Source organism: Pan paniscus, chromosome 5 (genome assembly GCF_029289425.2).
Source record: "Pan paniscus chromosome 5, NHGRI_mPanPan1-v2.0_pri, whole genome shotgun sequence".
Taxonomy (NCBI): domain Eukaryota; kingdom Metazoa; phylum Chordata; class Mammalia; order Primates; family Hominidae; genus Pan; species Pan paniscus.
The window spans coordinates 163,433,158-163,447,024 of NC_073254.2; the positions used below are offsets into that span (position 1 = coordinate 163,433,158).

General features: G+C 36.5%; 1 protein-coding gene across 2 annotated transcripts in view; it reads left to right on the top strand.

Annotated features, from left to right (window-relative positions):
* The first annotated feature begins 6 nt into the window (after positions 1-6).
* The window catches only part of PEX3 (peroxisomal biogenesis factor 3), a 39,539-nt gene continuing 25,678 nt past the window's right edge, over positions 7-13,867 (top strand). Inside the window, exons 1-3 of one of the 2 annotated variants that reach the window (XM_003811551.6) lie at positions 7-358; positions 8,312-8,443; positions 12,140-12,221. In XM_003811551.6, the coding sequence (XP_003811599.1) occupies positions 286-358; positions 8,312-8,443; positions 12,140-12,221 (287 nt within the window). In that variant the 5' untranslated portion in view covers positions 7-285. The remainder of the gene's footprint in view (positions 359-8,311; positions 8,444-12,139; positions 12,222-13,867) is intronic. The other variant, XM_024929206.4, reaches the window with a different exon arrangement.

Genomic DNA, 13,867 nt, shown 5'->3' on the forward strand with positions numbered 1-13,867 from the left:
AAAGGCACTCGGGAGCTATTTCTGAAAGGACCTGGGCTTGTCCGACCAGTGAGCGGCGGCGGCTGCGCGGCGGCAGCGACAGAAAGCGTAGCTGCTTTGCTGTAGTCCACGCCCCCTTGCCGCTCTGGTGACAGTCTCTGCGGAAAGTCGCGTTTGTGATTTCGGGAGAGCACAGAGCGGGACGACGGCGCTCTTGCTGGGTCATCTGGGCCAGGTGACGAAGAAACAGTTTCCTGGTGAAGCAGTCCCTCACCCCTACTCAGCCCACACCCCTAGGGCCTAAAGATGCTGAGGTCTGTATGGAATTTTCTGAAACGCCACAAAAAGAAATGCATCTTCCTGGGCACGGTCCTTGGAGGTGGGTGACAACGTGCTTGAAAGGGGGCATTGGGAGAAGGGGGTGGGAGAGGTGACTTTTTCTAAAATAAGGACAGGCCGGGCGATCCTAGTCTGGGATATGTAGAGGGGATTCGATCAACCATGGGATGAAAAGGGAGGTGGCCAACCTCCAGGGTTCTCCCATCTCTGCAGTTGAGAAATGCCTCTGTGCCCTTTGCCCTGTCACCGACTCTTAACTCTGTTTCTCACCTATCCTTTTTTCTCACGGACCTTTGGAGAACTCATCACAGTTTAAGTTTCTGTTTCAAGGCACCATTCTCTTACAGGAACTTTTTTAAAAAAATTCTGCTTTCCTGTGAGATTCTGCATTTCTCCTTGGCACTCTTGATACTTTGGCTCTCACCCTTCTCAGGAGTTTAATAATAATCTAGGGAAGTTACCTATAGGCTGCACTTCGGGTGGTGGTTAAAGTCGATTTGAATTTTTGAAAACAGCGCAGTTGTCCTAAAGGACTGAAAGATATGGATTAGATAAAGAAAAACAAATCAATATTTTAGCTCTGTTTCTGCCATTTTAGAATACAAACTATGGCAGTAAGAAAAATGCTTGAGGGATGTTGTGCAATCTTTCTCAGGATCTTCAAGGTTGGGATCCTTGTAATCTAGCTGACATAACTGAGTTGCACAGGCCCAGAGGAGATTTAGAAACAGATAAGATAAAAATCTTGAGACGCTTTTCCCTCATACAATGCTCATGTGATAACATTCAGGGATTTGAAGGAGGGAATAAAAGCTTTGTGAATTATATGAAAAGGACATCTAGGAACTATAAAAGAGGAAATTTGTTAGAACTTGAGTTTTTGAGAAATAGTCTTATCACTTATTATATACTATGTTTACAAAAGTACTTAAAATCAAGAACAGAGTTTCCCAAAGAATTTGGTTGGCTTTTCTCTTAGTATTAGATTGTATTCTGTTCTCCCCAAACAATTTGAAATTAACAGTACGTATTAGATTGTATTCTGTTCTCCCCAAACAATTTGCAATTAATACCTTTAGCATCAATAGTTCAGATTTTGGTGATGCTTGAAAGTTTGAAACAAAGTTCTTGTTGCTGAGCCAAGGATGGTGTTTTGCATGTCTCTGAGGTCTATCACAAATCAATAATAAGCATATGTAAATTTTGAACACCTTCGAGAAATCCTTTATATATTAAAGGTATTTTCTGATATCTTCAGTCGCTAGTATCTAATGTGTATTTAAATTATCCTAAGACTACAGAGTCCATTTTATTTATAAAAGCTAAAAATATATGTGTGATTGAAGAAATACAAATAAAGTATTTTTGCGTTTACTGAAGGAAGGAAAATTATCTCTTTAGCGATCTCAGAAGGAATACTCCTTCAGCTTATGGAACAACTTTGTAGTAGATTAGAAATAATCACAGGGGAAGCAAAAGAGTATACTTAAAAGAAACATAATTTTTTTTAAAAAACTAACAAGAGCTTTATAGTTACAGAATAAGAGGAATGCAAAAAATAGAAAAGTTCAGACGGCCAGAAAGAGAAAATAATCCTAGTGTTTTATATCAAAAAAGGAGTCAGTCTGAAAAGAAAGGAAGAGTAGATGACCGTGGTTGGCATTTGTTTGAGTCTCATATTCTTTCTGCTTCAGGGAGAAAGTTCTACAGTGTGTTAGATTTTAATTAGTCTAACTTAAGAAATACTTATCAAGTGCCTGTAATGCTGAAGGTAATATGAATGGAAATACAAGATTTATATATTTTTAATAGTAACAGCTGCTATTTATTGGGTGCCCACTTTACGCTGGGCATTGTGCTAAGCTCTTCCTATTTAGGCAGAATGACAAGAAGACAATTATTATTATCCCCATTCAAAAATGTGGCAGCAAGAACCCTAAGAATTTAAGAAACTTGCCTCAGGTCTCAGAATTAGTGAAGGGGAACTGGAATTCAAACCCAGGTGTGTTGGACCGCAAAGCACATTCTGTTTCCATATTATATCACTGTGCTTTCATGGCCTTTATAGTCTGGTAGGAAGGAAAAGCAAGTATACATGTAATTAAGATACAGAAAAACAAGAGAGGTGAAAAAATGCTGTACAGATCACACTGGCAAGTAGCATATGCAGTTGTGAAAAATCAGAAAGAATTTCATGGAAGAAGAGACACATTTTGACAGGCTTGAAAGCTGGGTAGTATATCAACGGGCATGCTCAGAGAAGTTTGGGCATTCAATAGTGGGGGAAGTAAGTAAGTAAAACCTTGAGTAGCAGGCCTTCTTAAGTAACAATTTCTGTTTCCTCGAATTTTGGGTGGGTAACTAATTGGTTTACGCGTTTGTATAATTTGACCAGTTTGGGGGGTTTGGGTGTGTTCGGGTTTTGTGTTTTTTTGTTTTTTTGTTTTTCAGACAGGATCTTGCTCTGTTACCCACGCTAGAATACAATGGTGTGATCATAGCTCACTGCAGCCTTGTTTTCTCCTTTGCTAGCTTTACAATGTAAGGCAAGTAGAAAGGCTTCCTGACATCTTCACACTTTCCTCACTCATGCGATCCTCTCACCTCAGCCTCCCAAGTAGCTAGGACCACAGGTGTGCACCATCATGCTTGGCTAATTTTTAATTATTTTGTAGAGACAGGGGTCTCACTACATTGCTCAGACTGGTCTTGAACTCCTGGCCTCAAGCAATCGTCCTGCCTCAGCCTCCTAAAGTGCTGGAATTACAGGCATGAGCCACTGAGCCTGGCATAATTTGACCAGTTTGTGAAAAGACTAGAGAATTGACTCCCAAACTTTTTGATCTAAGGTCTCCTTTACACTCTGAAAAATTAAGGACCCTCAAAAGCTTTCTAAATTTTATATCTATAATACTTACGATATTCAAAATTAAAATGAAATTTTTTAAAATATTAATTCATTTTAAAATAATAAACCTATTACATATTAACATACATAACATTTTCAAAAAATTATTGAGTGTCATTGTTTTACATTTTGCAAATCTTTTTAATGTTTGGCTTAATTGAAGAAAGCTGGATTCTCATCTCTTTCTATATTCTGTCAGTTGTGGTATCACACATCATGTAACCTCTCAATTACTCCACTGTATATGCATGAGAGAATGAGAATGAAAAAGGCAAATAACATTTTAGTATTATTACAAAAACAGTTTTGATTTTATAGACTCCCTGAAATGGTCTTAAAGACCCCAGGGGTGCCCATGCCACACTTTGAGAACCATTGCACTGGAAAAAGTTTTGGAGAACAGAGAGCAACCAGATTGGTATTTATTGACTTACTGGTTTCTGAAAACCTCAGAACATTGACTTGGATTTATACCTTAAATTCTGTAATCTCTGGCTTCTTCACATTTTTTATTCATTCATTCATTCATTCTGTCATTGAACAAACATTTGAATGAGAGTAAGTGACTGATCTCACTGTACTTTACTCTGGAAATACAAAGGAATAAGACAGATCCTGACTTTGAACTCATGGTACAGAAATGGAAATAAAAGTAGTATGATAGTATAGTACAAAAATAGAGCAGGGTGTTGTGGGAGCATTGATGAGAAGAAAGTGTGAAGATGTCAGGCAAAGCTCCATAAGGAAGAATTTCTGCTTAAGTTGTAGAGCTAGCAAAGGAGAAAGGACACAGAAGGAAAAAGAGCAATTCAAGAGGTTCAGCAACATTGCTTTTTTATGAATGAAACTGTATTTCACGATGGCTATGCAAATGAGAAGTGGCAAAAGATTAACTTGTTAAAGTAGCTAGAGTACAGATTGTGAAGGGCCTTATGAAGCCATTCTACATAATTTGGACATTATCCTTTGTATTGGTGCTTGCTAGAGTTTACTATGGATAAAAAAATCACTTAGGGAGCTTAATAAAACATAGGATCCTTTATTCCAGATTCTGATTCTTTAGGTTTAGAGTGCAGTTCAAGAATTCCTTAATTCAGCAAATATTTATTGCGTTCTAACTGAGTCCCAGTCAGAGTTTATGTACTGGGGATGCAGCATCATGCAAGATAAGACATTTGGGGGTATTTTCTTTTCTTTTCTTTTCTTTTGAGACGGAGTCTTGCTCTGTCGCCCAGGCTCGAGTGCAGTGGCTCGATCTCGGCTCACGGCAAGCTCCGCCTCCCGGGTTCACGCCATTCTCCTGCCTCAGCCTCTTGAGTAGCTGGGACTGCAGGCGCCCGCCACCACGCCCGGCTAATTTTTTTTTTTTTTTTTTTTTTTTTGTATTTTTAGTAGAGACGGGGTTTCACCATGTTAGCTAGGATGGTCTCGATTTCCTGACCTCGTGATCCGCCCACCTCGGCCTCCCAAAGTGCTGGGATTACAGGCATGAGCCACCGCGCCCTGCCCATTTAGGGGCATTTTCAAGGAGTGTCTTTAAAGGCTACATTTTTAGTTGTCCCAAGTGATTCTAATGTAAGTGGAACAGGGAAACCACATTAAGAAATGATGGCAAGATATTGAAGGATTCTAAAAACATGAGTGATATGAGATTTATGTTTTAGAAAATCACTTTGCATATATAAGATAGGTTAAACAGGTGTGTGACCAGAAACTGAAGAGTTAGGGACCTATTGAACCAGTTCAAGAGCATTAATTTTTAGAGTCTAAGTGGTGACAGTGATAAAGAAGTTGTAGATAATTGGCAAGATTTAGAAAATGTGTCTGAAATAGAATCAGAATACTGTAGTAGGATTTTGTGATCTGTTGGATTGGGAACAATAGGTTATTTTCAAACTTTTTTTGAAATTATTAACCTTGTGAAATAGTTGCATTGTAGGGATTTTCATCCAGAAAGAGAAGGCTAAGAGATGGTTTTAAAACAACTGAATTGTGGAAAGACTAGAAGTCTTATTTTACTAGTAATGTTATTAATGGAAAACTCAAAGCATTTGACATTTATTTTTTAAGGTATTTAGTAAATATTTTCATTGTTAATACATAAAGTCATAGCTACAAAAGAAACATTAAAGCTCATATAATCCCAGTCTTTCATATTGTGGATGAAGAAATTTAGACACAGAGGGAGGAAGGGACTTTCTCAAAAGTCACATAACTACTTGATACCAGAGCCGTCAATATCTCCTGTTTTCCAGGCTAGGCTGCCAGTCGAGTATATAGATAGTCATGAGCTCCATGTTTTAGCTAATGAATTACCTGTCCTCATTCTTATTTTTCTAAGGGAACAAATCTGACAAAATCAGAATTTATGAGCCTGGATGAATTAGACCTTGTATAAGAACTTAGTTCAGTGCTAAAATCAAGAAAAATAATGGATTGTGTGATTTTAGCCTGATTTGCAAGTACCACAAAATGGGCAGCTTAAGCAGCAGAAATGTATTATCTTACAATCCTGAAATTTAGAAGTCTACGATCAGGATTGGTTCCTTCTGCAGAGTGTAAGGGAAAGATCTATTCCAACCCTCTCACCATGGCTCATAGATAGGCATCTCCTCTGTTTTTGCTTTGTCTTCCCTCTGCAATTGTCGATGTCCAAGTTTCCTTTTATAAGGACAAGTCTTATTGAATTAGGACCCACCCTAATGACCTCATTTTAACTTGATTACCACTGTAAAGATTCTATTTCCAAATAAGGTCACATTCTGAGGTATTGGGGCTCCCATGGCAATTCATTTTCTTTTTTAGTTTAGTTAGAATATCAAAGTGTGGCTAACGAACTACTCTGTAATGTTCACATTCTCATTTCACGTTCAGGAAAATTTCACACTCAGGAAAACTGACTTCCCCTCAGATATAGACCAAATGTACACACTTATATCATACTGCCTATGCTGAAATGTGTTAAATAGCAGTTCCTAAAAAAAAATCATCAGATTTGTTGAGACTCTGATTAAAGCAGTGGACCTTCTCCCCAGAGAAACACACCAATCAAATTTACTATTGTTAAAGAAAAAAATTCTTAGCTGTGCAAAAAGTGTCATCTTAGTGTTGATTTTACAGTATAATTTGAGAAATAATCATTTTACATGTAACTTTCAGTAAGCTGTTGTGCAAATAAGATACAAACAATTCCTTCAGATCTATTATGTCAGAAGTGCCTGTCATAGAGTAACTTTGTGAAATGTAAGTCAGTTTCCTTTGTTGGTATTGTAGCACTATCATCAGTTTCTTTAGAATGGAGTACAGGAAAGGTAGCCATGTAGCCACTTATATGAACTCTCATTTCTTCTTTAAGCTTGGTTATAATACATTAATTGCATATAAACATAGCAACAGCAATCATACTGTAGTTCTAATTGTTTTTAGCACATACCCTTTTACTGAACTACTATTTTTAAGAATATGTAATATCTTATCAGTTCACCTATAGCACCTGTATTAGTGAAAATAATTCAGGATATGTATTTGTTTTGCAGTTGCTAGAGGGCTACCCACTTTCTACCTGTGACAGACCAAATCTAATTACTTAGGTCATGCACAATTCTTAGGTTATGTTTAGTAGATACTGGGGGTCACAGACAGTGGGAGGTAGGTGAGCATTAGTTAATTCCTTACAGCCTTGCTCTCAGGTTATAATGAAACCAAGTTCTGGCACACTTAAAAACATCTACTGGCAAACAGAGATTAAAAGTAACACAACCTGTTCTGTAAGCTTATTGAAGTCCCAGTGTTCTGTCCTTGTTTCATGCTACCGCAGAACTGCTTATAAAAGATTTACCTGAAGAAAATGCAACAATATTCTAGCTGTAGGATTTGGTTGGCTACCTGGTTAACTCAGTTGACTAAGAATCCTTTGAACTAGCGGCTAAGGATCCCAGGCAAAGGTGAAGGACTTGCTTGATTCGTATATTCTAGTTCATATGAATATTACTAAAATGTTTTAGCTAGTCCAGTATCTTGAAAACCATTAATTTAATCTATGAAAATCCATTCCTGATCATCATTATGCTAATCAAAAATATTTGGTGCTAATCAGTGATAAAAGCTAGTTGAAGAGCTTAAGCTTTGGAATGTGGCTTTTGATCAAGTGTGGCTAACTAACCACTCTGGAATGTTCACATTCCCAGCTAGGAAAACTGACTGCCCCTCAGATATAGACTAAAATGTACACATATATATCATACTGCCTATGCTGAAATCTGTTAAATCACAGGCCACATGACACCACCTATATTCTTATCCTGTGGTGTTAGAATTTAGGAGTTTCTGTACCCTCTTCCCTCTTTTTTTTCCAGTTAAGTTACTAATTTTTAGATGAGAGAGTTGTATTTTCTCTCCTTATCTCAAAGAGATTTTTCTAACACATGGATGGATAAATAGACTTCTGCCTGACTAACTACCTTTCTTTCATTGTTCCTTTTAAAATTTTTATCTTATATTTTTAAAAAGCATTTTGTGTTCACTGAAGAAAATATAGAGGACAAAATGACCTGTTATCCCACCATTCAGCAATGATCATTGTTTATTATATTTTAGAAATTAAAACTCACCTATTTTTTGTATCTGTTTCCATTAAAAAAAAGTAACATTTCTGGGATCTTATTTTATCACCTAACAGTATAACGTGGATATTTCCTTGAGTCATTATTTAGCAATGTGGTTTTTAATAACTACATAAGATTTCGTTGTATGGCTAGACTATCATTTATTTAAACAATTCTCCATTGCTGGACATGTAGAATATCTCTAGTCTACTAGTAAAGGCACTGCCAGACTTTTTAGATTTAATTCCTTTCCCTTCTTCAGACCTGGTCCTTATGTGCCCATCATTTCCTCTGTCATTGGCTGTAAAAATGCTAATTTCCTTTTCTTTGGGCCAGTCTTACAAAATTCTTTATTTAGGTTTTAAAAATGTAATTTTAGCTATCCACTAATATAAAACTTATAATTGCATAAAGTAGGTTAAAAATACTGTGTAGAATTTTTGGTACTCTAATGAATATAGTACTTTTTTAATGATTGTAGGAGTATATATTCTGGGGAAATATGGACAGAAGAAAATCAGAGAAATACAGGAAAGGGAGGCTGCAGAATACATTGCCCAAGCACGACGACAATATCATTTTGAAAGTAACCAGAGGACTTGCAATATGACAGGTAAGACAGAGAAATATTTATACATGTGTAAAGTTGTTTGATGGTTGTATTAATTTGCATATCACCGGGATCAAATTTAGAGGAAAAGGCAAAGAAAAGATGGTAAATCTAGCAAGTGTTTGAATGATTTAACTGAATTACATCATTTTAATGTGAATTTTAAAAATCAGTTCATTCATTTTATTTATTCATTCAGCAAATACTTGTATCCAGGCCTGGGGAAGCAGGAAGTGAACAACAACAACAAAAAGCCCCTGACCTTTGGAGTTTATATTCTAGGGAGAGGAAAAGATGATAAACAACAAATAAGTAACTTTAGGCAGTGATGGCTGCCATATAGAACATAAAGCCATGTGAGGGCTGGAACGTTCTTTAAGACAGGGGATCAGTAGAGTCAGGTTTCTTTGAGGTAACATTTGAGCAGAAACCAAATGTTACAATGGAGGGAGCCATGTGAAATGCCTGAGGTGGGAACAAGCTTGGTACTCTCAGAACACAGCAAAAAGGCCATGTAGCTAGAGCAGAATGAACAATGGCAGTGATAGGAAACAAGGCTGCAGAAGTAGGCTTGATCCCATCGGGCCTATGGGCCATAGGAAAGAGTCATTAAGTTTATTAAATTTACAGTAGGCAACTATAGACCTGTGAGTCGTCCACAATAGTATACACTCAGGCAATGTTAATTAATGGCAATAATTTAACCTCCAGAGCTAGAAACATAGTCCTGGGAGAATGCCATCACAAAATTAACCTGCCCATATTTGAAGAGAACAGTGTGTCGTAACTGGCATAACTGAAGAATTAGTTCTCAAATCCATGCAAAGCCTGTTTTTCTTTTCTATTGTTTAAAGCTTACTCATTTCTCTAACATTCTTTCAAGAACAATTAATTTAGAAAGAATTTATAAAGGTACATTCTCCTTATTTAATTTTAAAATTAGAAATTTTTTAGAGTTAAAGGCCTTTATTATTAGTTTACTTACCTCATTTTACTTGAGGCTGAGATTAAGAAGGGTAAGAGGCACATCCAAAATTACAATTGGAGTATGATTTTTAATATTTGAAGTAGTAATACTCAGAAAAATACCTTCATTCTACAAAGCGAATAGTAATCATAAATACTATACATAATGACAATTCTGAGAGTAAAATGAACATTATAAAAGCCACTTCATAAATGTTTTGTGAGGCCGTGATGAGATAATGCCTATAAAGTGCTTGATGTATGATAAATACTTGGTAAATGATAACTTTTTAAATTGACATTTAGCATTCAATATATTGGCACTGCCTAGGACATTTTAATGAATTTTTAGGGAATGGTCCATTTCTGCTTATTATTTGAATTTTCAAAAAATAATAAAATGGGCCAGGCATGGTGGCTCACGCCTGTAATCCCAGCACTTTGGGAGGCCGAGGCTGGTGGATCACCTGAGGTTAGGAATTTGAGACCAGCCTGACCAACGTGGAGAAACCCCATCTCCACTAAAATTACAAAATTAGCCGGGCGTGGTGTTGCATGCCTGTAATCCCAACTACTTGGGAGGCTGAGGCAGGAGAATCACTTGAACCTGTTAGGTGGAGGTTGCAGTGAGCCGACATCACACCATTGCACTCCAGCCTGGGCAACAAGAGTGAAACTCTGTCTCAAAAAAAATAAATAAATAAAAGTAAAATGTAGCTGCTGGGGTCTTAAAATACATCTCAGTTTGACATGGACCCTTGTGTCAGTTTGGGTCCCCTGGGAAGCAGATGCTAGGATGGGATTAGATGTACAAGAGATCTACTAGTAGAAATGCCTGTAAAGGATAAAGGGGAAGGGAGGCAGAAGAAGGCAAGCGAAGCGTTTAGGCCACAGTGCAGGTCTGACATTTGTGAAGGGAAAAAGACAAGGAAGGAAGAAAGATTAGGCAAGAAGAGTCTCAGACTACAGCACAGTTCTAAGAAAGCATTGGGAGACCATGAAGAGTCTGCAAGCCAAAGTTTCTGGTAGAGGAGACCTGCAGAAATGGGCCTGCTTTACTGTGCCCATCCAAGCAGTGTCATTGGCTGGGAGCAGTGCAAACATGGTGATGGATCCAGAGCAGTGGCAGATGGGGTTGTCAATTATTTATGCTCCTCCAGCAAAAGATAGGGGTCACACGTTTCCATGATGCAACCCTAAGATGAACAAATAGCTGACTATAGGCAATTAAAAGTAAAATATTTAATCTCTAAGAGCCAAAATATAGGTTCAGTGAAACTTTCCAAATTAGCTTTCTGCACATTCTGCATTTTTTGTACAATTCATAACATGAGCAATGATAATGGTGTTACAAATAATATCAAATTTCTATTCCTTTGGATAAGATGTAATTGATATACTAGAAAAAAAAAAGAGTGCTTTGGGGTAAATATAAGTAGTTTTCTTACCCAAGAAGTTTTCCCTTTTAGAATGTGGTGTTCATAGCCAGGTGTGGTGGCTCACACCTGTAATCCCAGCACTTTGGGAGGCAAAGGTGGGAGGATTGCTAGAGCCCAGGAGTTCAAGACAAGCTTGAGCAACATAGTGAGACCTCATCTGTACAAAAAATTTAAAACATTAGCTGGTCATGGAGGCCCACGCCTCTAGTCCTAACTACTCGGGAATCTGAGGCAGGAGGATCGCTTGAGCCCAGGAGGTCAAGGCTGCAGTGAGCCGTGATCGCACCACTGCACTCCAGCCTGGGTGACAGTGTGAGATTCTGTCTCAAAAAGAAAAGGAATGTGGTGGTCTTCATATTTTTTCATTTTGTTATCATTACTTTTTTAGGGTTTAGAGACTCATTTTACATTTTTATATATGTATTCCTCCATTTCTTTTTTTCTCTAATCCCATGACAGATTCTTATTCTCCAGCATTTCTTATTCCACACGTAGAGCCATAAATAAACTCCTAAAAATCACATGAAGTTTTTTTCCCATAGATTGCTAGTCTCATTTCATCTTCACATTATTCCTGGGAGTAAGAAACAATAACAAACAACAGCCACTGACAAAACTAAAACTAAAACTCAGCAACTTTTAGTTTCTAACCCAGTGCACTTTTATTTATGTTATAATAAATGTTTATTGCTTTGTAGTATTACAAACAGTAAACATGTACAATAAACAGTAACAAATAATACCCACTGACAAAACTAAAACTCAGCAACTCTTAGTTCCTAACCCAGTACACTTTTGTCTAGGTTATAATAAATGTTTATTACTTTGTAGTATTTAATAAACTTTTTAAAAACTAGAATGAAAAATGAAGGAAAAAGTATAGCTGAATATAAAAATGCTTTTGATCATTGTCATTAAATCAGAAGTAAACACTTTTGTAAAAAATTTGGAGAGTATGGAAAAGAAAAAAAAGGAATTCTTCATAATCCATAGCTCAAAGACCACCACTGTTAAAATCTGAGAATAATTCTTTCTATTGTTTCTTCTGTGTGTACTTGTGTTGCTGTGATCATAATGTTTGTATAATTTTGTTAAATTACATAAGCAGATAAATGATTTGTTAGGATATAATCGTTTTATAATAATAATAATAATTTGAATCGTCTAGCCCTGACTTTCCCTTCTGACTCTTGCTAGTTGCTAGCCCTATCATATAGCCTAAAACAATGCGCATTTCTTAGTGAGGGCAGTCATATCACTTGTGACCTTTTTTATTTTTTTGTTTGTATTACAGTGCTGTCCATGCTTCCAACACTGAGAGAGGCCTTAATGCAGCAACTGAATTCCGAGAGCCTCACAGCTCTGCTAAAAAACAGGTAAATGCAAGTTACAGCATTTTCTGTTTAAGCACTACACTTAAAGTTTATAGAATGAACTGATACACTTTTCAAAAATCTTTGTTATTTTTCTATCTAATGAAAGTTTATATAGGCTCAGTAAGAAAAATACTAACTATATCATTTAACCCACATTTAATTTTGTCTATGCTCTACTTTTTTGCATAAAGCATTCAAGGCAATGATATTTGTATGTATTGTTTTTCATATAAATAGACCTTATAGCACTTTGAAATTGTTCACAAATTTAATTATGCAGTGCTTGTGAAATGTGTTCCTGAACCAGATGCTGTGAAGCTAACAAAGTTACGTTAAATATTGTGCTTCTTTCTGAAAGAGCTTACGGTGTAATACAGCATGTGAACATACGTTTTAAATAAATAAGATATACAGGACTTATATCTTAAATTACTAACAAAATGAAATACGAACATAACATGAGCATGCAATACTAATAATTTACATTGCCATGGCAGTTTGCTGTTTCCAAAAGCACTTTCACATATGTAACCTTGTATATTGCATGTAGCATGTGTTGGGGTATTGTAATTTGGTATGATACTGTATTAGTTTGAGAAGACTTCCAGCAGGAAATGGCTTCTTATTTTGATGACAATGATGGGAGGGTGGGCAGGGAAATGGTTTCACTAAATAAATGTTAATCATTGTGGCCTTCCTAAAATAATCACTTGCCTTTAATCACCCTTCAAATAGCCAGGGGAAAAGTAGTTCTATTTCTAAACTGTCTCACTGTGCTAGCCCTGGTGCTAGGTACCTTCCATATATGCTCCCACTTAATTTACACAATATCCCTGTGAGGCAGTTACTATTATTCATTTTGCAGTAGGAATTGAGTGCTCAGACAGGCTACATAACAAGTGGGGAATTTTTTAAAAAAACACTTACTATATTCAGAGAATACTTCCCAAAATAACAGTGGATTTGTGTACTTGAGATTTCTTTTATCTGATTAAAACAATGCTAGTGATGAGGGGTTTTCCATTTTAAATTTCTTCATTCTTAGAGGTAGACAGACCTTCCTTCCTTCTTACAGATATAAGGTTTAGCTTATAAATTAGTTCATACAGTTTTATGAAGAAGAAACATATAAGCAGATTGCTTTTGATCAAATAAATAATTACCATTTGTGTGTACATAGGTAGGAATTGAAAAGAAGTAGATTTTAATTTCCTTTTTGTCATGATGAGAAGGCAAGACAAATTAAATAAGTGAATAGCATTTTTATACAAGCAACATAATACAGATAAAATAATCGTGGTGGCATTCTTCCTTCTTGGTGAATCTGTTTCCTGCAAGGCCCTATGTTCCATGTGCTTTAGGGGATTTAATAGTTAAGATCAAGTCTCTTTAAGACCTTTTCATCCAAAGGAGGAAGTAGACTAAATAAATTATCGTAATTCTGGACATATTTAGTGCAATGACAAAAAGTAAATGGAAAATTTAGGAGTATCAAAAAAACCAAAGGATTAATTTTGATAGATTATCCTGGACAGCTTTAAAGAAAAGATGTGATTCTTTTTTTCTTAATCGGTACACAGGGAGGAGAATTTCTTAAATTCTGGAGAATTTAAGGTGGGCCATAGTTCTCCTCATTCAGTTTCCTC